Raw genomic sequence first — 26,198 nt, forward strand, 5'->3', positions numbered from 1 at the left:
CACTGCCTGCCAGCAAGCTCCGATCCTCCTCATTCTCAAAAACATCTTGAGGACCCTGCTTCTGTCAAGCTCCCTCTCACCACCTCTGGTGCAGCAAAGCTCCTTGAAAGGGATGTTTCCACTTAGCACCCCTACGTTTTCACGTCCCTTCGCCCCTCAACTGACTACAGCCTGCTTTGGCTCTCATCACGCCAACGAAACAACTCATGAGATATTCAAAAGACAAAGAAAAGGACTTGATGACCAAATGCAGTGACTTCTGTTCCAGAGCACAGGGCAGCTCACCCTCGATTGGAACTTATCGCCAACTGTGCCTTTCCTTTTTCTTTAACTCTTCTAATATCTTCCCTTCTGCAGCCCACTCCCCACCTTCTCCTAAGAAGCTTCCACCCTTTAAACGTTGGAGTTCTTCACAGTCCATCACTGGTCCTCTTTCCTTTTCCGACTGTAGGCTTACTAGGTATATTCATTCACTCTGTGGCTTTAACTACTACTTCATGCACCTAAATAGGTATCGGCAGCCCAGACTTCTTTCCTGAGTGCCAGGCTCGTTTTGCTTTCTGCCTCCTGGACATCTCCTTTTGGTTATTCTAGGCACTTAATGTCCAAATTTTACTCATCTTCCCCTATCTAAACATTCTGTTCTTGCCCTCTAACTCACAATCTCAGATTTTCCTGAATTTCACCGCAGCCTAAGGTTACTGACACAAGTTCAAGGGCCATACAGACATATCCCCTGAGAGGTCTTCTTAGAGGATGTCAGGAACAGTGTTAATTGCTTTTTTATCCCCCCTTCTTCTTCTTTTTAAAATAATAATAAGACAAAAGCCTTTGGAAATCCTATTCATCCCTCATGACCAAATTCAAAGATTACCTGGCTTCAAAGTTTCCTCATGCAAAATTAATTATTTTCTCCTCTGTGTTCACTTGGTGGCTCTTACTAAAAAAAACCTAAGCTTGTATTTAGAGATAATTGCTGAGGAATATGCAATGGTAAGAAATAATAGAGAGATGCTATCTACCTTTTACCTAATTTCCAATGGTAAAATCTTACAAAATTTTAGTACAACACCCAAACCAGGACGTTGACATTGATACAATGCACTGATCTTGTACTCATGAAGTTCTCAACAATTTTATCACGTGTAGGTTCACGTAAGCACCACCTCAATCAAGACAGAGAGCTATCATCATCTCAAGGATCCTTCAAACTGTCTTTTAATAATGATCATACCCAACTCCCACCTGCCCTACCTCCCTCAATCCCTGATAACTACAAACCTATTCTCCGTTTCCAAAATACGTCTTTCCTAAAAAGTGATATCAACAGAATCATACAGATGTAAACCTTTCAGACCAGCTTTTTTCACTCGGCGTATTTCCTGAAGATTTGTGCTGTTGTGTGTATATCAACAGTCCATTCCTTTTTGCTGCTGAGTATCATTCCATGATGTGGGTGTACCACAGCTTGTTCAACCATTCACACATGGAAGGAAATCTGGGTTGTTCCCAGTTTGGGGATGTTATGAATAAAGTTGCTATGAAAATCTGTGTACAAGTTTTCGTGTGAACCATAAGTTTTCATTTTTCTGGGCTAAATGCCCAGGAATGCAATTAGCAGGCTGTATGATGGCTGCATTTAGCCTTTTAAGAAACTGCGGAAGTGTTTCCAGAGTGGCTGTGCCATTTTACATTTCCACTAGCAAAGTGTGCATGAGTCACTTTCTCCGCATGCTCACCAGCATTTGGTATCGTGTGGAACTTTTCACCAACTTTGGTTTTTCCTTTTATTTTAGCCATTCTGATAGGTATGTACTGGTATTTCACTGTGGACTTAATTCACATTTTCTAGTAGCTCATGATATTAAACATCTTTTTGTTTGTGCATTTACCATCTGTAGCATGTCTTCTGCCCATTTTCTAATTGGATTGTTTTTATATTGTTGAGTTTTAAGGGTTCTCTATGTACTGTAGATACTAATCCTTTGTTGGATATGTTTGCAATATTTTCTCCCAGTCTAGCTTGTCTTTTCATTTTAAAGACTCTTAACAGGGTCTTCCACAGAAAAAGCTTTTAATTTTAATGAGAACCAATTTATCTTTCCTGATATGGACTGTGCTTTTTTGTGCCAAGTCTAAGAACTCTTTACTAACCTTGCATCATGCAAGTATTCTATGCTCTGATCTGTAAGTTTTACAGTTCTACAGTTTATATTTAAGTCCATGACCCATTTTGAGTTAACTTTTGCATTAGGCATGAGGTTTAGGTCAAGGTTCATTTGTCTATGTACACCCAATTCCTCCAACACCATCTCCTGAAAGGCTATCCTTCCTCCATTGAATTGTTTTTGATCCTCTGTCAAAAATTAATTGGGCATATTTGTGTGGAACTAATTCTGAGCTTTCTATTCTGTCTCATTAATCTATGTGCCTATCCCTTGTAGGTTTTTTGTACATGGTCTTTATCAAGCTGACGATGTTCCTCTCCTTGTCTAGTTTGCTGAGAGTTTTTAGTATGAATGTGTGTTGGATTTTTTTCCAAATGCCTTTTCTGTAATAACTGATGGGATCATACAATTAAAAATTTTTTTTATTCTGTTAATATGATTGATTACATGTATTGATTTTTACTAACAGTTTTATTGAGATATAATTCACACACCATAAAATTCTCCCTTTTAAAATGTACAATTCAAGCTTTGCACAGTTGCAGTATCATAGCCAATGAGGCTTATCCAAGGCATGATTATTGATAATTGAAAATAAATAAATAAAATGTACAGTTCAGAGGTTTTTAGTATATGCAAAGAGTTGTAGAATATAATCATTTCCATTACCTAATTTTATCATATTTTCATCACCCAAAACAGAAACTCCATACCCATTAGCAGTCCCTCCCTATTTCCCCTTCCCTGTAGCCCCTAGCAACCACTAATTGACTTTCTTATCTATCATACACTACGTGGCCTTTTATGCCTGATTTCTTTCATTTGGCATTATGTTTTCAAGGTTCATCCATGTTGTAGCATGTACCTGTACTTCATTCCTTTTCATGGCCAAAGAATATTCCAATGAATGAATACACCACACATTCACAGTAGATGGACATTTAGGTTGTTTCCATTTTGGGAGCTATTATGTAAATGCCATTATGAACATTCACATTCAAGTTTGAGGAATTGCCAAACTGTTTTCCAAAGTGGCTGCACCATTTTACACTCACACCTGCAGTATATGAGGGTTTTCAATTTCTCTGCATCCTCATTAACACTTGTTATCTGTATTTTTGATTATAGCTATCCTAGTGGGTGTACAGTGTTATCTCATTATGGTTTGCATTTTCATAATGACCTATGATATTGAGCATTTTTTCATGTGCTTATTGGCTATTCGTATAACTTAAATTCTTTGCTCATTTAAAAATTAAGTTGTGAGAGTTCTTTATATATTCTGGATACAAGTCCCTTATTAGATACAATTTGCAAATATTTTTCCCATTCTGTGGGGTTTTTCTTTTTTTCAATTTTTTGATGGTGTTCTTTGAAAATCAGTTTGTATTTTTGTTTTTGTTCTTTTTCTTTATTTTTTTGGCTGTGTTGGGTCTTCGTTGTGGTGCGAGGGCTCCAGGGCGCATGGTTCCGTAGTTTGCAGCACACAGGCTCTCTCGTTGAGGTGCGCGAGCTCAGTAGCTGTGGCACGTGGGCTTAGTTGCCCCGCAGCATGTGGGATCTTAGTTCCCCGACCAGGGATGGAACCCGCGTCCCCTGCATTGGAAGGCGGATTCTTTACCACTTGACCAACAGGGAAGCCCCTGATGGTGTTCTTTGAAGCACAGGTTTTTAATTTTGATGAAGTCAAATTAATCTGTTTTTTTCTGTGATCACTCATCCTTTGCCTAACCCAAGGTCACGAAGATTTACTCCTATGTGTTCTCCTAGGACAGTTAGTTTTAGCTCTTACATTTATGTGTTTGATTCATTTTATATTAATTTTTGTATATGGTGCATTGATTTCTGAATGTTGAGCCAGCCTTGCACACTTGGAATAAATAATACTAGGTCATGGTTTACAATTTTTTTAAACAGATTGCTAGATTCAATCTGCTAATATTTTGTTGAGTACGTTTGCATCTGAGTTCATGAGGGATACTGGCCTATAGTTTTCTTTTTTTATATACTCTTTGTCTGGTTTTGGTATCAGGATAATACTGGCTTCATAAAATAAGTCAGGAAGTGTTCCCTCCACTTCTATTTTCTGAAAAAGACTGTGTAAAACTGGTATAGATTCTTCTTTAAATATTTTCTAGAATTCTCCAGTGAAACCACCTAGGCCTGGAGATTTCCTTTTAGAGAGCTTCCACATTCTGAATTCACTATTTTTAATGGTTATAGGACTAGTCAGATGGTCTATTTCAATTAGGTTGAATTTTGATAGTTTGTAGTCTTTGATGAATTGGCCTATTTCTACTAAGTTGCTGAATTTATGAACTTCTTGATAAGCTTCTTGATTTATAAACTTCTTGTAGTATTCCCTTATAATCCTTTTAAGCTGCAGTATCTGTAGTGATGTCCCGTTTCATTCTTAATGTGATTTGTGCCTTTCCTGTTTATCTGTCAGTCTTGCTAAAGGTTTATCAATTTTATTGATTTTTTTCAAAGAACAAGTTTTTCTTTATTTTTTCCTATTTTTAATTGTATTGATTTCTATTCTTTATTATTTCCTTCTACTTACATTGGTTTTTTTTTCTCTTTTTATAGATTTTTGAGGTAAATACTTAGATAACTGATTTGAAACCTTTCCTCTTTTTAATTTACACATTTAGAGCTATAAATTTCCCTCTCAACACTGCTTTACCTACATCTCACATATTTTGCTATGTTTTCATTTTCATTTAGTTCTAAGTATTTATTTTAATTTCCTTTGAGACTTTCTCTTTGACCAAGGGACTATTTAGAAGTGTGTTGTTTATTTTCCAAGGGCCTAGAGATTTTCCTGTTGCCGTTCTACTATGGATTTCTAGTTTATTTCTATGTGGTTAAAAAACATACTCTGCATGACACCATTTCTTTTACACTTGCTGAGGTGTTTTTTATGACTCAAGATATGGTTCATCCTGGTGAATACCCCATCATGCCAATAAAAAAATGTATTCTGCTATTGTTGGGTGGAGTGTTCTATATGTATATCTCAATTAGGGTCTACTGGTTGATTGTGTTCTTCAGATCTTCTGTATCAATTCTGATTTTCTGAGAGAGGTATTTAAGTACCCAAATATAATTGTGGATCTATTTCTCCTTTCAGCCCTATCACAGTTTTTGCTTCATGTAATTTGAGACTCTGTCGTTGCATGCATTTACATTTGAGATCATTATGTCTTCTAGGCGGAATGATCCTTTTAATATTATGTAATGACCCTTTTTGTCCCTAGTAATTTTCTTTGTCCTGAAGTCTACTTTATCTGATAATAATACAGACACTGTTGCTTTTCTAAATTAGTATTTGCATGGCATATCTTTTTTTCATCCTTTTGCTTTAAACCTACCTATGTTACAGTCTTTGAAATGAGTTTGTTGTAGACATCTAATTGTTACATCATTTAAAAAAAATCCATCCCACCAATCTCTGCCTTTTAATTGGTATATTTAGGACATTTACATTTAAGGGTAATTATTAATATTTTACGGGTTAAGTTGCCATTTTATATTTTGTTTTCTGTTTGTTTCCTCTCTTTCTCATTACTGTTTTTCTTTTTCCTGTAGTTTAAATACACATTTATATTTTGGATCCCACCTTGATTTATTTATAAAGTTTTTAAAATATATCACTTTGTATAGTCTTCTGAGGGGTTGCTCTAGGTACAATAATATACATAAGTTACACAGTCTACCTGTATCAACATTTTACTACCTTGAGTGAGGTGTAGAAACCTTAATTCCACTTAGGCTCCTTTATCCTCTCCCCATTCTAAGTATAATTATCTTAAGTATTTTTTCCACATGACATTGATCACTACATTAGTTGGTATTATAATTTATGATTTAAGAAACTCATGAGGGGGATAGTTTATATTTGCTCCTATTTTTACTCATTCTGATGTTCTTCTTTCCATTCTGAAATTCCAAGCCTTATGTTATCATTTCCTTTTTTTAAAAGAGAACTTTAGTTATCCTTTCAGAATAATTTGGCTAGCAATAGATTCTCCTAGCTTTCTTCTGTCTGAGAATTTTTTTATTTCCTCTTCATTTCTGAAGGATATTTTTTGCCAGAAACAGAATTCATGGTTGACAATTGTTTTCTTTCAGTACTTGAAAAATGTTGTGCCACTTCATTCTGGCCTCCATGGTTTCAAATGAGAAACTAATATCATTTGAATTGGTGCTCCCCTAAAAGTAATGCAGCCTCTCTCTACTTCACAGTCTCTTTCTTTGTATTTAGTTTTCAGAAGTTTAAAATGATATGTGTCAGCATCGATTTCTTTGGGTTTATGCTGTTTGGGGTTGTGATATTGTGACTGATAATAAGAAGTATATATTTGGTCTTCACCCTTTCTTCCAGCACAGAGATCCTAAAACTCTTGGACTTTCCTAAATGATAACAATAAAGGTGTCTTTTGATATTCATAACAAATCCCTTTCAATCACACCTGAGGTTTATGTTAACGAGATGACTTTTGGAAACCATTTAAGGATGGGGGTGGGGTGGGGGTGGGGTGCTGGTTGTCAGAGGAACCAACCATGTGATTAGAGAGCGGGAACTTTTAGCCCCACTCCCCAACCTCAGAGGAGGGAAGAGAGTGGCTGAAGATTGAGTTCAACTACCAATAGTCAATGATTTAGTCAATCATGCCTACGGAATGAAGCTGCCAGAAAAACCCAACAGGATGAGGTTCAGAGAGCTTCTGGGTTGGTGTACATGTGGAGGTGCTGGGAAGATGGCATGCCCAAAGAGGGCATGGAAGCTCTGCACTCCCTTCCCACATACCTTCTCTGTGCATCTTTTCCATTTGGATGTTCCTGAGCTACATCCTTTCATAATAAACCAGTAATCTATTTGATAGTATCAGAACTGAGTTAAACTACAGGATACCAAGTGGGTGTTGCAAACTTGCTTGATGTGTGGAAAACACACACATCTGGTATCAGAAGCGAAGTAGCACTGTAGTCAAGTATTGAGAGCAGAGGACACACAGGAGGAGTGTGCTTTTCTTTACAGGGGTAGGCTCAGCTTACTGAATCTGTGGGCTTGTCTTTGGCCAAATTTGGCAAGTTATCAACCATCACTTCTTTGACTACTTTTCCAGTCTCATTCACTCTCTCATTTTGGGAATCCAGTGATACAAATGTTAGCTCTTTTATTATTATCCCGTAAGTCCTTGTTGCTCAGGCTAGGTAATTCTGTTAGCCTGTCTTCACGTTCACTAATTCTATCCTGTCATCTCTGATCTACTATTGAGCTCTGGATAGTTTTCTCTTTTGATGAGGGTATTTTTCACTTCAATATTTTCCATTTGGTTCTTTTTTTAGAATTTCTATTTCTTTGCTGAGATTTTCTATTTTTTCATGTTTTAAGAGAATTTATAATTATTTCTTAAAGCACTTTCATAAAGATGGCTTTAAAATCCTTGTCAAATAATCACAGCATCTGATTCATCTTTTGGTTTTGATATCAACTATCTTTTCTTATTCATATTGTGATCTTCCCGGTTCTTGTTCTGATGAGTGATTTTCAGCTGTATCCTAGACATTCTGGATATTACATTATGGGACTCTGGGTCCTATTTAATCTTTTTTTAGTAAGCAGTCCCCTACAGAGGTGTCATACAAGGGCCAGGTGTGCATGTTCAGCTTCCCGCAGGGCCCTGTTGCTATCTGCCCAGCAAAAGTGAAGCACTGACTCAAAATGCCTCACTGCAGATGGTAGGTAGCCATTCAGCTCTCCTTTCAGCCCTGCTGACATCTTCCCATGAAAGATGAGCACCAGTTCACACTGTCTCACTGCCTCCAAGTACGGGTATAAGCTTAGCTCCCCATTAGGCCCCATGCCACCAGGAAGAGGGAAAGCTAAAGTCCGATATATACTGCTTTGTCACTACAGCTTGGGAGCAGAAGTTCAAATCCCTGCTGACACTAGGAGAGGAACGTAGGTGAGTGCCAACTATCCCTCTCCTACCACTTTGTTTATGCTGGTAGAAGGCAGAGGCTCAGCTGGCACTGGGTTCCACTGACACCAGGGGGGGGTGTTGTGGTGATCAGCCCTGACCCATCAAGTCTCTTTGCTGCCAGGCAGGGATGGAGGCTCATCTCAGCACTGGAACCTGCTGGTACTACTCTCAAGGGACAATTGGAAATACCTACTTTTGCTGGACAAGGGATAGATCAGCTCTACTCTCAATTCTTTTTTTTTTTTTTTTTTTTGCGGTACGCGGGCCTCTCACTGTTGTGGCCTCCCCCGTTGTGGAGCACAGGCTCCAGACACGCAGGCTCAGTGGCCATGGCTCACGGGCCTAGCCACTCCGCGGCATGTGGGATCTTCCCGGACTGGGGCACGAACCCGTGTCCCCTGCATCAGCAGGTGGACTCTCAACCACTGCGCCACCAGGGAAGCCCTCTACTCTCAATTCTTCCAATACTACCCATGCAGAGGAAACACAACCTGCTTCCACTGGATGGGAAACAGGGTCAGCTCCCTGCTTGGCCCCAGTGACGCTATCACAGTAGGGAAACTGGAGCATGCCTGCTTCCACTGAGAAGGGGAAGGAGGGACAGTTCCTTACTTAGTTCCACTGACACTACTCTGGCAGGGTAATTAGGGCACCACCAACTGCTTCTCCTGTGCAGGGGATGGAAGATTAGCTCCCTGCTCAAGTCTGCAGACACCTCCCAAAGTAGGAATCAGAGTGTCACCTGCATGTGGCAGACACAATGGAAGATTAAGTCACTGCATGGCTCCACAGGCATTACCAAGTGGGGGGAATTGGAGCATTGCTGAGTGATTTTATGAGATAGGATGGGGCGAAGGGATGTAGAATATTAATGTGTTGCTCAGCCCAACAGAAACTATGGGTGTGTGTGTGTGTGTGTGTGGGTGTGTCTTTTCCCTTGGTGTTTGGCTGGAGTACAGTGAGCATTGCTAAAAAGGTTTTCTGTTGATAGACATGCTTTTCTTGTTCTTTTGGCTAGAGGAGAAAGGTTTCTGTTGGGGGTTATTTTTCCTGTGCTTTTTGGCCATTCTAGGTTGGTAATTTCTACAGTACCCTATCTAGGATATGTAGGAGACAATAAGAAAACCAGGGGATCACTGGCATGCTATTCCTCAAGTCCTGAGACCCCTAGGCAATCCACCTTCTTTTCCCCCCCTTTCAGAATCTTCCTATGCTTGTTTGTTGTGTTATGTCCATGTTTTTAGTTGTAAGAGGAGGGGCCAGGAAGGATGGGTATATGCCATCTTTGTCAGAAACAGAAGTTGTGCCTCATTTTATTATAGTAATTTTAACATTTCATTTAGTGTGAAAATTAGGTAGGAAAACATCTTAAACAGCAACTTCTTTGAAGGCGCTGGACTGTGTTTTATCTATATTCTTTTTCCCAGGAATATCAAAAAGAAACAGGAATGAATCCTACCCTTGCTTAAAAACACATTACACTGAATAAATTAACACATATTCTGCAAACTTCTAAATAAAACCTTCTTTGTCTTTTTTCTTTTTCTCCCTTCTTTTATCCTATACATATTTATTTACATATATGATTTATTATATACCACATATTGAGTTAGCTTCTAGAAACAGAAAGGCAAGTAAGACCTAGCTCTTGTTCTTGAGGACTCTGCTATCCATCAGGAAGAGAGAGTCACATACAGGTAAGTTAGAAATATAGTATGGCAAGTGCTATAATATAGGTATGAACAAATGGTCAAGGGAAAGAAGAGTGGGGCATGACTAATTTTTCCACAGTGAGATGGCAAAAGCTTCACAGTAGTTAAGATGGGCCCTTGAAAAATGGATGAAATGCAGAAAAATGGATGAAATGCAGTAAAGGGCAAGAAACAGAACTATCATAGAGTAAAATCGTTTGGGGAAAGATGAAGGGTTAAGTGTAGAACAAGATACTGCATAGAAAGCTAAGAAATTTATTCCCCTCTTTTCCTATTATCAATAAAGTTGATAATTTCACTGCACTGATGTGAGTGTCAAGCTACCCAACATTTCTAAATCTTAAGAATGATTTGCCCATACAATTATTTACTTCTCATGGCTCTTATTTTCAAATTCTATCTTTCTTTCTCCTCTCTCTGTTATGTTCAGCAGGGGCTTGTTTCTTTCCTAAAACTTTCTGCTGGAAGTTGTCTTCTTTTAGCTCCAACCCTGGCATTAAAAAATGAAGAGACTTTAGAGTGACATCGGGGACTGGCGGAGTATGGACCTCTGAAAAGCCACCACTCCATACAAGCATTAATAACATTGGTAAAATTGTTAAAATCAACCTTTTCAATAATTCTGAAATTAACCAAAGGCTTGTAAAAATCTGATGTACATTTATTCAAGAGAAATAGGTGAATTTCAATTAGAACAGTGAGCTTTGTAAGGTTTTTACTTGCTTTATTCCCATGTCCCAGCTCTGAAGTAGCCTTGAAAACCAACAGCTTTCTAATTATGGTGAAAACTGGCAGCCCAGCAGCCACTGGCGGGGCAGAACAGATCTAGAAGCTCACCAAAATCTTCATTCCTGTCTTTATGGGAGCTGTCTGGCAGCTCCCTGAAAAGCCCCATTCACATTACTTTGACCTGACTCACACCTTGCTCTTGTGCAAAAAGCCTTATATCCCCAGGGATGTTTGTCAAAAACAATCAGCAGCAATTATTTAATATCACAGGTTTCTGAGGCAGCGGTAACAGATGGAAAATTAGAAGCTAACCAAAAACGTTAAAAGTTAAACCTGGAGGATAAGGTGTCCACAGAGGTCTTTGCAAAGGCCTGACATATTCCTGGGGGTCGAGACAGCCACACACATGCATAAGGCTGTGCACATGCCCAAGAGAGACCAGGTAAGGCCTTAAGTTCTCACCTCTGGCTGACCCTGAAGCTCTGCACAGCAGGAAGTAAAGACTTCCAGGAAGTAGAGCTGTAAAGTGTGTGTCTGAGCATTGAAGGTATGCCCCAATACATGCACAGAGGCTCTCAGTAAAGGCTGGGAGACTACTGGTTCCAAGCATATAAGAAAATCTCTGTTCACTCATTAACTGACCACTAAGCTAGCAGAGCAGAAACTTCCATGACTTCACACAACAAAGAATATAGAGGCGATAGAATTAGTTCAGTGATGTCACAAAGGGAAAACAGTGACAATAACAAATCTTAGGGAGGTAGGGAAGGTGATCTGATTTTCAGAGTTTCCACATTATTTAAAATGCAAGAGATATAGGTATAGCTTTATGATATAGATATATCATGCAAACAGTAATAAAAAGAAGAGTCGGAGTAGCTAAACTAATAGCAAAATAGACTTCAAGACAAAAAGGACACTTTATAAATAGGATCAATCCATCTGGAAGATCTAACAATTATAAACATATATGCACCTAACAACAGATATATGGAGCAAAAACTGGCCAAACTGAAGGGAGAAATAAGCGATTCAACTGTAATAGCTGGAGACTTCAATGCCCAACTTTCAATAACAGAGAAAACAATTATATGGAAGATCAAAAGGAAACAGAAGACTTGAACGATACTATCAACCTTCTAAATTTAAAAGGTATCTTTACAACAGCCCATCTAACAACAGCTGAATGCATATTCTTTTCAAGTGTACATGGAACATTCTCCAGGCCATAAAACAAGTTTCCATAAATTTCAAAAGGCTGAAATCACACAAAGTATATTCTCCAACCAAAATGGAATTAAATTCAAAATGAATAACAGAAAGAAACTTGGAAAACTCACAAATTTATGGAAATTAAATATCACACTCCTAAACAACCAACGGGTCAAAGAAGAAATCACAAGAGAAATAAATAAATATTTTGAGATACATGAAGAAAACACAACTTACCAAAATGTATGAGATGCAATCAAAGCAATGCTTAGAGGTAAATTTATACTTGTAAATACCTATGCAAAAAAGTTAAAAGAGCTGAATTCAGTTAACATAAACTTCCACCTTAAAAAATTAGCAAAAGAAGAGCAAACTAAACTCAAGCAAGCAAGGAAAGAAAGAAAAAAGCCTAGAGCAGAAATAAATTAGAGAAGAGATAAACAAAGAGAAAATAAACAAACCCAAAAGTTGGTTATATGAAAAGGTCAGCAAAGTTGACAAACTTTTAGGTAGGTGGACCAAGAAAAAAAGGGAGAAAATTCAAATTACTAAACTCACAAAAGAAAGAAAATACATTACTACTAACCTTACTGAAATAAAATGAATTATAAGGGAATACTATGAACAGTCGAATGCCAAAAAACTAGAGAACCAAGATAAAAAGGACAAATTTATAGGAAGACACAAACTACTGGGACTGATTTAAGAAGAAGTAGAAAAGTTCAACAGACCTATAACAAGTAAAGAGATTGAATTAGTTTTTAAAAAACAGAAAAACAAAAGCCAAAAAACCAAAAACTTCCCATAAAGAAAAGCACAGAGCAAGATGGCTTCACTGGTGAATTCTGCCCAACATTTAAAGAGGAATTAACACCAATTCTTCACAAACTCTTCTAAAACTCATTCTATGGGACCAGTATCATCCTCAAACAAAAACCAGACAAAGATATCAAAAGGAAACTACAGACCATGATCCCTTAGAAATACAGATGCAAAAATCCTCAAAAGAACACTAGCAAGCAAAATCTAGCAACATAAAAAGGATCCCACATCTTTTTGTTTGTTTTTTTGCAGTACGCAGGCCTCTCACTGTTGTGGCCTCTCCCGTTGTGGAGCATAGGCTCCGGACGCGCAGGCTCAGTAGCCATGGCTCAAGGGTCCAGCTGCTCCACGGCATGTGGGATCTTCCCGGACTGGGGCACGAACCCATGTCCCCTGCATCGGCAGGCGGACTCTCAACCACTGCGCCACCAGGGAAGCCCAGGATCCCACATCATAATCAAGAATGCAAGGTTGTGCACTGTTGGTGGGAATGTAAATTGATACAGCCACTATGGAGAACAGTATGGAGGTTCCTTAAAAAACTAAAAATAGAACTACCATATGGCCCACTACTAGTAGGTAGCAATCTCACTACTGGGCATATACCCTGAGAAAACCATAATTCAAAAAGAGTCATGTACCACAATGTTCGTTGCAGCTCTATTTACAATAGCCAGGACATGGAAGCAACCTAAGTGTCCACCGACGGATGAATGGATAAAGAAGATATGGCACATATATACAATGGAATATTACTCAGCCATAAAAAGAAACGAAATTGAGTTATTTGTAGTGAGGTGGATGGACCCAGAGACTGTCATACAGAGTGAGGTAAGTCAGAGAGAGAAAAACAAATACTGTATGCTAACACATATATATGGAATCTAAAAAAAAAAAAAAAAAAAGGTTCTGAAGAACCTAGGGGCAGGACAGGAATAAAGACGCAGACGTAGAGAATGGACTTGAGGATATGGGGAGGGGGAAGGGTAAGCTGTGACAAAGTGAGAGTGGCATGGACATATATACACTACCAAATGTAAAATAGATAGCTAGTGGGAAGCAGCCGCATAGCACAGGGAGATCAGCTCGGTGCTCTGTGTCCACCTAGAGGGGCGGGATAGGGAAGGTTGGGAGGGAGATGCAAGAGGGAGGAGATATGGGAATATATGTATACATATAGTTGATTCACTTTGTTATACAGCAGAAACTAACACACCATTGTAAAGCAATTATACTCCAATAAAGATGTTAAAAAAAAAGAATGCAAGGTAAGTTCAACATGTAAAAGTCAATTAAATATATTAATAAAGGACAAAAATCACAGACACAGTAAAACCACTCAACAAAATCCAACAGCATTCATGAGGAAAGCACTCAATAAACTAGGAACAGAAGGAACTGCCTTCACCAAAACCCCCAAGCTCACATTATAATTAATGTGGTAAAGACTGAACGGTTTCCCCCTAAGATCAAGAACAAGTCAAGGAAGCCCACTGCTGCCACTTTTATTCAAGATTGTACTGGAAATTCTAGCCAGAGCAACTGAGTAAGAAAAAGAAATAAAAGTCATCCAGATTGGAAAGGAAGGTGTATAATTGTACCTATTTGCAGATGACATGATCTTCTAAATATGAAAAATCCTAAGGTACCTACAAAAAACTATTAGAGCTAAAAAATGAGTTTTGCAGGGTTGCAGGTTACATGATTTTTATAGAAATATCAATTTTATTTCTATACATTAGCAATTAAGAATCTGAAAATAAAATTAAGAAAATTTCACTTGTGATAATATCAAAAAGAAAAAAACACTTAGGAATAAATTTAACAAAAGAAGTGTAAGCCTTATATACTTTTGAATACTTTTCATGTAAAACATCATTGAAAGAAATTAAAGATTTAATAAATGAAAAACTATCCCATGTTTATGGTTTGGAAGATTTAATGACAATACACCCCAAATTGATCTAAAGGTTAAACACAATCCCTGTTTGAGGCTCCTTTTTCTTCTGGGGTGGCAGAAATTGATAAGTTGATCCTCATAATAATATGGAAATGCAAGGGACCCAGAATAGCCAAAAAACTTTGGGAGAAAAAATAGCAAAGTTGGAAGACTCACTCTTTCTAATTTCAAAATTTACCACAAAGTTACAGAAATCTAGACAGTGTGGTACGGGCATAAAGATAGACATATAGATCAATGGATCAGAATTCAGTGTCCAGAAATAACATATACATCTATGGTCAACTGATTTTCAAAAAGTGTGCCAAGACAATTCAATAGGGAGAGAACCATCTTTTCAACATTAATGAAGGTGATGAGACAACTGCATATCCACATGCAAAATAATGAAGTTTGACACCTATACCACACCATATACAAAAATTAACTAAAAATGGATCATAAACATAAATGAAAGAGCTAAAACTATAACTCTTGGAAGAAAACAAGTGCAAATCTTTGTGATTTTGGATTAGCCAATGGTTTCTTAGGTATGACACCAACAGCACCAGCAACCAAAGAAAAATAGATAAATTCAACTTCATCAAATTTAGAAACCTCTGTGTTTCAAAGAACAGCATCAAGAAAGTGAAAAGACAACCTACAAATGGGAGAAAATACTTACACATCAAATATGTGATAAAAAACTGGTATCTAGAATATATAAACTATCAAGTCAACAATACAAAGACAATCCAGTTTTTAAATGGGCAAAGGATTTGAACAGACATTTCTCCAAAGAAGATATACAGATGGTCATATAAGCCCACGAAAATACATTAGAATCATTAGTCACTAGGAAAATGCAAATTGAAACCACAATGAGGGGGATGGGGAGATGAAAAGAAAAAAAAAGGACTACATGAGATAATGAATGCTAATTAACCTAACTGTGGTCATCATTTCACAATGTATATTTATGTGAAACCATCACATTGTACACCTTAAATATATACAATTTTTGTCAACTATACCTTAATAAAGCTGAAAAAGATTTTTTAACAAACTGCCAATGAGATACTACTTCATACCCATAAGGATGGCTATAATTACAAATACAGATAACAACTGCTGGTGAGACCATGGAACGTCATACACTGCTGGTAGGAATGTAAAACTGTGCAGTCACTTTGGAAAAACATTTGACAGTTACTCAAAAGTTTAAATACAGACTGACTACATGAACCAGCAATTCCCTTCCCAGATATATACTCAAGAGAACTGAAAACATATGTCCACACAAAAACCTGTATACAAATATTCACAGCAGCATTATTTATAACAGTTAAAAAGTAGAAACACCCCAAATGTCCATCAACAAATGGGTAAATAAAATGTGGTATATCCATACAATGGAATACTGTTCAGCCGTAAAAAGGACTGAAGTCCTGATACATGCTACAGAAGCGGTCCCTAAGCTTTTTGGCACCAGGGACCGGTTTCGTGGAAGACAATTTTTCCACGGACGGGGGTGGGGGGCGGGGGGGTGGTGGTTCAGGCGGTAATGAAAGCGATGGGGAGCGGCAGATGAAGTTTTGCTCACTCACCCGCCGCTCACTTCCTGCTGTGCGGCCTAGTGCCTAATAGGCCACGGACCACTACTAGTCCGCAGCTCAGGGACTGGGGACTCCTGTGCTACAGCATGGGTGGACCTGGAAAACATTATGCCAAGTAAAAGAAGCCAGATACAAAAAGCCACTCATTATAGGAATCCATTTATATGAAATGTCCAGAATAGGAAAATTCATAGAGACAGAATGTAGATTAGTTGTTGCTAGGAGCTAGGGAGGAGAGGGAAGGGGAAGTGACTGCCAATAAGTATAGGATTTCTTCTGGGGGGCGGTGAAAATGTTCTGGAATAGCGGTGATGGTTGCATAATTTTTAGACTGCCCAAGAAACTGTTGAATTGTACACTAAAAGAGGTAAATTTTATTGCATTTGAATATCTCAATATAAAAAACAGTGAAGAGACTTTGCCACTCTGACATTTAACTATCCCTAAATCTCACTAGTTTACTCCAAATCCTAGGCCACCCACACAAAAAATTTTTTTCTTATCATTACAGTATAATTTCCAAACAGATTTTATGTACAGAATGTATAGAAATTAATCATCTTTCCTGTGCATTCATAGTTCCACAATGCTATAAAATTATTTCTGAATACAAGTTCAAATAATGTCTCCTCTGTTAATAGGCATTTTTCCACCTGCTCAGATAAAATCTACTGATCTTTGACCATCTGTGTTCTCTAAGATTTACTGCTATTTATCAATATAAATTTTATGTTGACAAACTACTCAAGTCCTTACAATTAAGAATATCCACAAGTGGTCTACTTTCGGACCCATTAATCTTTGTTATTATCTATGAGTTTCTTGTATTTTCATAAACAGTGAGTTGGGATTTACGTGAAGGGAATAACGTTGCCAGTAGTTTCAAATGACAATGACAACTTTCCCCATTTAATGCAGAACAATTTTTTTTTTTTTTTTGCGGTACGCGGGCCTCTCACTGTTGTGGCCTCTCCCGTTGCGGAGCACAGGCTCTGGACACGCAGGCTCAGCGGCCATGGCTCACGGGCCCAGCCGCTCCGCGGCATGTGGGATCTTCCCGGACTGGGGCACGAACCCGCGTCCCCTGCATCGGCAGGTGGACTCCCAACCACTGCGCCACCAGGGAAGCCCAATGCAGAACAATTTAATCTTGCTTCTCACCAGGCAAGGAAAGAAGGGGTTCCCTTGACAATGGAAGAGCTGAGATTGAAAGCGCTGTCCTTGAATTTCTTCTGTTGCCCACAGTGAGGCACGGTCTATATTTGTCAGATAAATGTGGAAGATAGTTACCAATGGAATACCATTTTCTTTCAAATCCAAGAAGTTTGCTCTGAATAATTCAGAAAAGGATATCTCAAATACAGTTATACACCATTAGAGCTAATACATTTTGAAATATTTAGTTTAGCGATTTCATAGTGTATTCTAAGGAACACTAGTTCTGTGAGATGATCCACAAAAAAATGTCCTAAGGAATCTATTAACCCACTGTTTTCCAAAAATGGGTGGCCACAGGATCTTTTTTCTCCACGGCACCTATTAAAATCCCAAAGAACCTGTGACCTACCAACACCTTGTGGAAAATCCTAACTTGGTCAAATAATCCATTTTATAAAAGATGAAACTGCTCTCTCTCTCTGTCTCCCCAAATTTAACTGATCTGTCCAAGGTCACCCAGCTAGTCCCTAACTTCTAGTGCTCTTTCTATGCTGCCACACTCCCTAACCAGAGGAACCTTTTCTAAATGGCAATTTAATCAGATTGGACTTCCTCATAAACAGCAAGATTAGTCATTTAATGTTAGTTATGTTTGAAAGCTTTCCCACAAAAGGGTTGACCTGAAAGAACTTAGTGTTATATGTCTCTCCTTTCAAGTTGCTATTTCAAGGTTGGTTTTACCTGGAGTGAGAGGAAATTTCTGTCTATCTAGAACAGTTCAATCTTGAAGATACTTCAGTATTTCTCGCCACAGCACCCTTTCTGTGCTCGGTAGTTTTAGCTCATTGTTTTCTGTTTTGGCAGCCGAGAAGCTGCAGTTTGTAATTTTACCTCCAGCTTCATATTTCTTCTTAAAAGTGAATACAATGTCCTGTTTATAATAATAAAATCACTAGTTGGCAGAACGACATTAAATGGAAAAAAAAAAAAAGAAAGCAATTGGAAAATTTAGAGCAAGCAATTTTATATGCCAAGTTTCACATTTGTAATGGTCCGGTGGAGGTCACTGGGCTTCCTTTTTATTGAGGGAATAGTAAAGAAATAGATATCTACAAGTTCTCCTGTGAAAAACTATAGGAACCACCTCCCCTTCAAGGAAGCTCATAGTTTTACTGAAAAGTGACATGATCCAAACTTCCACAATACTACTAAAATATAAAAATCAGTTTAGGGTGGTATTTTCCCCCTCTAATAATTTAGGTTTTCATTTTCCACTTTAATTGAGCTTTTAAGCTTTGTTTCCAGTTTAGTAACAAAGGAAACAAAACAATATGAATGAAATTGAAAATAATTGGAGCCCGTCTCAGAAATAACCTTGGGGTTTCTTGGACTTCTGGTGCAACCCCCTTTAAGCAGTTTCCTTGGATATATTCTCTTCCTGACCCCCAAAGGATTGCAGTATTGGTGCTGCATTTTTTTTTTTTTTTTAAACCTCAGATGCCCTGCTAAGGAGAGCTGCAGGGTAGGCCACGAAGCAGCAATTCTCCAGAGACTGGAGCCAAAGGTCCAGGAAAATAGTACTCCCAATCAGAAGGGCCAGACAGTTGCCCCTAGGAGTTCACACTAGCCTTACTTCTTGAAAATTGCTAACCAACTATTTTTCTTTTCAAAATAAACACTATTTCTCTCAACTTCAGTTTGCAAAATATTACCCCAATTCCACTGGACTAAAAAAATGGAATTTTACTGACATAATTGGATTATGAGGTTTAAAGATTGATGGAACTTCTGTGTTCCAAATATAATCGTTCAAATACCAAACCTAAACGGGTATGTAGAAGTCCTTACGTAGCTAGAGCCAGGGTAACACTGTAGGCTCCACGGCAGGGTGGCCCAGCAGAGGGGGTCAAGAAGCTATCAAAACCATTGGAGTTGTGAGAGCCCTGTTACAGCGGGGTTTGGGAGTCTTAGGGGAACATACCACCCTTTCTGCAGCCACAGCCTATCGCTGAACTGAGAACTACTTCAGTCACTCTAGTTCCCCCTACGCCTGCGCATTTCTCAGATCTCAGCTCAAGCACCAAGGATGCTGGCAGGTTGTCCATATGAATGTTACAGCGCCTGCCATCCTCTGCTGTAATTTATCTGAGTATAAATCTGCCTCCCTGAGGAACAGAAAAGTCATGAAGAACAAGGGCTGGGCCTTACTTGTCTTTGTATTTCCAGTGACTAACTGAGCACTCGGCATATATTATATATACACATATATATTATACAGAGAGATACATAAATAATATATGTAAATAAATGTATATAGGAGAGAAGGGAGGAAAAGGAAAAAAGTTTTATTTAGGAGTTCCCAGAATACATATTATTTATTCATAGCATGTGTTTTTTAGTGTGTGTTAGGACTCATTTCTAGTTCTTTTGACAGTCCTAGAAAAAGTAATATTGATAAAACCTCTTTGAAGGCACTGGACCTCTGAGCAGAAGAAATCACAGTATTACAAACTCTTGTACCAAGTATCTCTCTCCTCCATTACAATTCCATATTTGACTATTGCTTAAAACATCTGATTCACGCTCCTCTGCTATAAGACTGAGCATTCCGCAAGAACCGAGACCACATCTGCTTTTGTTCATTGGTGAATTTCTACTGCCCATGGATGGTGTTCCATAAATTTGTTGATTGAAAAATGAAATCAATCTATTAAAAGACCAGTCAAAGAGAAGGAAAAGGTAATCAGCTCCAAACACTCCAGCATACTAAGTACTTCTCTATTTTTTATTGTAAAAAGAAATTAACCGTGACTACATAAATACATGAATTAATGCTGGCACCCTCACAAGGTATGTGAATCAGGTGGTAAGTGAGGTGTACCTCAAGTGAGAAGAGAGTCGGTGTTCCAGAACACAAAAGGCAATGAACGATACTGGCACTTCTGTTGGTTCCTATACTTTCAGCCAACTGTGAACAATAGGTATTTACGCATGTCCAGTACCATGGATTTATGAAAATGATCTAGTTTTAGCTAAATTAATCCTTACAAAATAGGCAAGTGGCTAAAAAAGATGATTGCAAAGATCCACAGATTGAAGATAATATTGAACTAATAATAGTAATACCACTAATACCATGAAAATAGCAAAGCTGACACTTCTTGTGCTCCTAACATGAATTCATCAGCCACACTATGATTTCAAAACAATGACTGTCAATCATATGGTCCATAGCAGATACTTAGAAAAAAATAAACACACTTAATCTGTCCCTTCAAGGTAAAAGTGATGTTTTAACAACGATTAAAAAAAAAGAAAAAAAAAAGTTATTGCTTTTTGAAAGCAAAATAAAACAAGAAACTCAAGTTTTTAATATAAAATTCTAAAAATGGATGTTTTGAAATGTTTCCATTGTTATACAATCTGGGGACCTAAAATGACCTAATCTTATAAACTACAAAACTTTTCATATCTATACACTTAAATTTTCTAACAGAATTTTATAACCAGTTTTTAAAGATGCCAACTGAAGAATAATCGAAGATTATGAAATCATTTAAAAAAATCTAAAAATGCAACACCTTTCAATTAGTCCACAAGAACTGACTGACATCATGAAAGATGGAAGTTTATTAGCTGGATTTCAAAATGAATCTGAATATAATCAGTGAACAGGGTTAAAAGATAAGTATGATTTAGTAAGTTGAGCTCACTTCTTCCTAAGATATGATATCTTTTTCAGTTATGATAACCATTAAAACCAAAACTAAGTATCAAAATATACAAAACTTAAAACCGGACCTCTGTATTTCCACACTGCAAGTTGTTAAAGCAAAATAAAAAAATAAAGAATATTCAATCACATTGCTGTCACCAAAAGTAGGATTAACAATATGAACAGTTTTCTATACCTTCTTAAAGTAAAATAAAAATATATTAAAATGTATTTCTTTCTCATTTTTCCACTTTTATGTATGTTAATAGCATATATAATAAATTAGTAAAGTAGTAAGTACACTTGTAATTTTAAAATAAAGGCACATATGTTACAGGGAATGCATGTTCAACAAAGTTTAGAGATTACTACTTTAGGCATCAGGAAGCAGTTGAAAGATTTTAAGCCAAAGGAGTAAAAAAAAAATAAAATAAAATAAAAAAGAATACGATTTGAATTTTAGAGAAATAATTCTAGAGGATAATAGGCAGGTAAAAAGTTTCTGGAAGTTAAAGTGATTAAAAATAAAAAATCGCTGTTACTGTGCTAATAGCAGAGAGCATCCCACAAGCTCCCTGTATCTTTGGATCCTCTTGCAGGACACATAGGTATATTTTAACAGAAGACGTCTGCAGAGCAAGACCTCCTAGTCTGTGGTCTAACTCAGAAGGCAATGGGGGCCAAAGAAAAAGGCAAGGCGGGGCCATGAGAGGGGAACTGAGGGACACTGGCTTCTAGGGCTGTTGGCATGCCTTATTATTATTCATCTGCAGGATAGGAGCCAGGCTAGGAAAGGCTGAGCACCTCTCTCTTCTGATATTTCCATTTATAATTTTTTAAAGTTATAGAAGTTTATTTTTAAACAATTTGAATAACAGAGTAATTTATAAAATGAAACGTAAAATATTGCCTCCCTATCAGTGAAATGATAGGCACTTCACTGAAGTCCACACACGATAATCGCTGTCGGCAGTTCAATGCATTTCCTTCCAGAGCTTTTTTTTCTGCAAATATACTTTTATGTGTACATGTATATGTATGTACATACACATTTATATCGTTTTTATATTATTTGACTTTATAAAAAACTAGGCTCATATTCATACTGTTCTGAAACTTGCTTCTTTCACTTCGCAATATATGATGGCCATCCTTTTAGGAAGTCCACATGGAAATGGTTCCTTTTTTGCAGCTGCAGGGAATGTTATCTTATTGATATGACATAGGTTATTTAACCATTCCTTTAATGATGGACATAAGCAGTGTCACTTTTATAATAAAGCAGCAACGAACATTCTTTACGTACATCCTAAAACACTTCTTTGAGGAGGATGGACTCCTGGAAATAGAGTTTTTAGGTGAAAGGGTAAGTAGGTTTAAAAATGTTTTAATAGCTTTTAATAGCTACTGCAGAATAGCTATACTAACTGACACTTCAAACAATAAAATTCAGCCATCCATTCTAACTTTCTTTTCTTATTAAAAATTTTTAAATAGATTCCTAGATTTAGGAAAAGATCTCAGAAAACAAGTCCCTCAATTTATATATGAGAAAATGAAGGTTCAGAGAGAGTAAGATTATGGACTCAAGATCTCAAAACCCCCGACAAGATGACTGACCAGGAGTTCTCTGAACAGTGGTTACTGCTGAAAGCCAGGAAGGCAACTTGAGTTAACTGACTTCAAATATAATGTGTGTTCCATGAGAGTTACTAACAAGCAGGAAAAGGAACTGTCAACTCCTTTTCCTTGCCTACCCGCGGCAAGAAGAGAAAAGAAGTACATTTCTAAAAGATACAAAAGCAAGAGGGAGCCGGAAAGGAGGATTCTCAAACTAGGTGGAGTAATGGGCACCAAGAGCTTAAGGTATCGTAAGTTCAGCTGCATGAAGTGCGCAAGTGTGGCGGAAAAGACTCTGACACGGGATGACCTTAGCAAAAAACCTTCCACGGCCTCAGTGGGTTGTATGAAAAGTTTCTTGGTTCTAAATATCTCCATGTGGCATCCAAAATGAATGCCAGTACTGAAACCAAATTCTGAAGAGAAATATCAGAAAAGAACTAACATCCCACAATGAAGAAACATCTTCAAAGAAGATGTTGTTAAAAAAATACCACAAAAGTCCTTTCCAACAAATTCCAGACCTAAAAGTAAAGCTTTAAAATGAAGCTCCAAGCACAGAAGTCTTGAATCCTTTGCTCTGTGCCTGAAGAGGCCCATTTAAAGGAAGGCATTTCTAACCAGATAACACTGTCTTTATTTGACCAGACCTATGGGGCATAGCAATGAGAAAAGAAGGTGGCAACTACACCTTTTGAAATTATAATAGCATGGTCTAGAAGAAAAGTCAGCACACTTCTTCTATAAAGGGCCAGAGAGCAAATATCTTAGGCTTTGCAGGCCATATGGCCTCTGTTGCAACTATTCAACTCTGCTCTTGTAGTGCAAAAAAAGAGCCATAGACAATATATAACCAAATAAGCATGGCTGTGTTCAATGCAACTTCATGAATGCTGAAATTTGAATTTTATATAATTTTCATGAAAAATTATTGTTTTGATTTTTTTCAACCATTTAAGAATATGAAAACCAGTCTTAGCTCACGGGCTGTACATAAACAGTCAGTGGGCTCGGTTTAGCTTGGAGGCCATCACTGGCCAACCTCCGGTACAGAGCACTTAGTTCCCAATTGTACGGAACTTGAATGTTGGTGGAAAGATGGGAATATCTGAGGCCAGCTCATAGGAGAGTTAAGTTAGAAAGCAGAAAGATAGAAACATGATGTGCTTTTTGTTTTTTTGATTTGACACATTCATTTCTTGAAATGATTACCAGAAGAAGGATACTTTTACATTCATCACCTCAGTTACCTTTTTCACACACACACACACACACACACACACACACACAGTATTTTATTTTTACAAGAGATAAATAAACTGACACCAAGCATTGTAAATGGATGACCACAACAAAAGCAACAATGATTGCAGTTACCAAACACAAAACACACTCATACTAAGAAACATGATGTTCTTTACGAGTTTCAGATATTTACCTTAAATCTCTTCTCTTGCTGAATTCCTCTGGTGGAATTGTCCAAGGCAGGTCTTGAGGGAGACATTCTAAAACTTCTGAAGAGAAATCAGAGAAATCCACTCCATACTCTGTTAGTATCCCTTCTGTTTCAGGCTCGATTTCACCAGCCTGCCCAAGACTCTTAGCCAGCTGCCTGTGGACAGGACAGAGAGGAATAAGCATGTTAGTGAGTAATGAAACATAGGTGACCCATTTCCTCTCTAAAAATGAGGGTAGTAGGAAAGTCTTTGAAACCTCCTGCCCCTCCCCCAGAAGGAACACCATCATCAGTGAACGGGGTGGGGGGGGCGCCAAGCAGAAGAGATGAGGATACTCTTGTCCTGTTAACGCCATGACTACAGTATAATTTTACCTTTCCTCAGGAATTCTGACCCAGGGAGTAGGGCCAGACAGCCCTTCTTAGGACTCTGGAAGTTGTTATTCATGGAGAATTAAAAGCTTTTGTCAATTATTTCTCTTGTAAACACCTTTAGAGACAATTCTGATCAACCCAGTTTGCTGTTAAATCATTAGTTTCACAGTGCCTATACCTTACATCATGCTTACTAGATTAGATCTCATGTTTTTATTTATTTCACAATTCTACTAATTTTTCCCTTAATGTTTTAAAGTATTTTATCTGAACACAAAAGTAATATATGTTCACTCTAGAGAAGTTAGAAAAGAAAGAAATATACCAAGAAGAAAATTTAAATTATCTTTAATCCAGTCACCCAGCAAACGACCATTCGCATTTTAAGGTACTGGTCCATTAAAAGTAAGACTGCATTTAATAGGACAGTCCTGATGCTATGAGTAGGATTCCATCTTTTAGAGGGCTGATCTCACTCTTTTATCTGTGGGACATCTACACATATATCAAAATTGATAATTCTCGATTCTTGGCATGCCACATACAGACCACAAGTCTAAAGTTAAGTGCTGAATATAGATAGTCAATAAGGAAGCGTGACATAAGTCTCAAAACAGCCGCCTTTGTTGAGGGTGCTGGGGAGACCAGAGAAGGCTACCTCCTCCATTGTATAGGTCTACTCATCCACCAGCGTGATCCAGGAATCCACCCTCAGTAATTCCTGCAAGGAGTTTAGCTCTGGCATTAGGGTCTTCTCTGGGGCCATTCAATTTCTTTGAAGCAGATTCTGTTTCCTGCATAAGGGTTGATGCCTGGCTACTAGAGTTCTTAGGTACACAGTAGTGGAGTGGGACTGGGGATGTGGTTGCCTTACATGCAGACTTTTAACAAATTCCCATTTTCAGCCTCACTACTGGAACATGGCAGTGGTGGCAGAACGGCTGGCCCCATTTCTCAAATGCCAGCCAAGAGAGACCAGCCCACTGTTGACACATACACCTGCCCACCAGCACAGGCTCAAGGCAGCCTGTAGGTTGACCTGTGGGCTCCAGGTGGCCTGTAGGCATTTCACATACAATGGTGGCTCAGACCAGTGCCTCCTCCTCAAACGTAGGTGGTGATCTCCCAGAAAGCACACCAAAAAGCCAAAGATAGCAAAAATACATGGGAAAAAAATAACAGAAAGCTATCTGGAAGATCCACAAATATATGAAAATTAACCAACCAATGGATTAAAGAAGAAGTAAAAAGAGAATTAGAAAATATTTTGACCTGAATAAAACACAACAATGTTTGTGAGAAGCAGCTAAAGCAGTGCTTTGAGGGAAATTTACAGCATTAAATGCTCATATTAGAAAAGAAGAAATGTGTCAGTGACCTAAACTTCTACCTTAAAAAACTGAAAAAAGTAAAGCAAATTAGATCCCAGGTAAGCAGAAGGAAGGAAATAATAAAGAAATAAGAATCAATGAATAGAAAATGAAGAAACAATAAAGAAAACCAATAAAATCAAAAGCTGATTCTTTGAAAAGATAATAAAATAGGTAAGCTTCTGGTGAGGCTGATCAAGAAAAATAAGGAAGAAGTTACCAATATCAGGAATGAGAGAACATTTTTATAGATCCTATGAGTATTAAAAGGATAATAAGGGAATTATGAATGACTTTGGCCAACAAATTCAAC

General features: G+C 37.8%; 1 protein-coding gene and 1 pseudogene across 6 annotated transcripts in view; one reads left to right on the top strand and one right to left on the bottom strand.

The window, feature by feature from the left end:
- DIS3L2 (DIS3 like 3'-5' exoribonuclease 2) overlaps positions 1 to 26,198 on the bottom strand; it is a 388,363-nt gene that overhangs the window by 177,632 nt on the left and 184,533 nt on the right. For all 6 annotated transcript variants that reach the window (XM_089916221.1, XM_089916220.1, XM_089916218.1 and 3 more), the window contains one exon: positions 24,123 to 24,296. In XM_089916221.1, coding sequence (XP_089772347.1) covers positions 24,123 to 24,296 — 174 coding nt within the window. The remainder of the gene's footprint in view (positions 1 to 24,122; positions 24,297 to 26,198) is intronic.
- On the top strand, positions 2,696 to 2,777 carry LOC115802163 (U4 spliceosomal RNA; annotated as a pseudogene).

Source organism: Delphinapterus leucas, chromosome 8 (genome assembly GCF_059928025.1).
Source record: "Delphinapterus leucas isolate spDelLeu-1000000601 "Yukka" chromosome 8, BTC_Dleu_Yukka2, whole genome shotgun sequence".
In the NCBI taxonomy this organism is placed as follows: domain Eukaryota; kingdom Metazoa; phylum Chordata; class Mammalia; order Artiodactyla; family Monodontidae; genus Delphinapterus; species Delphinapterus leucas.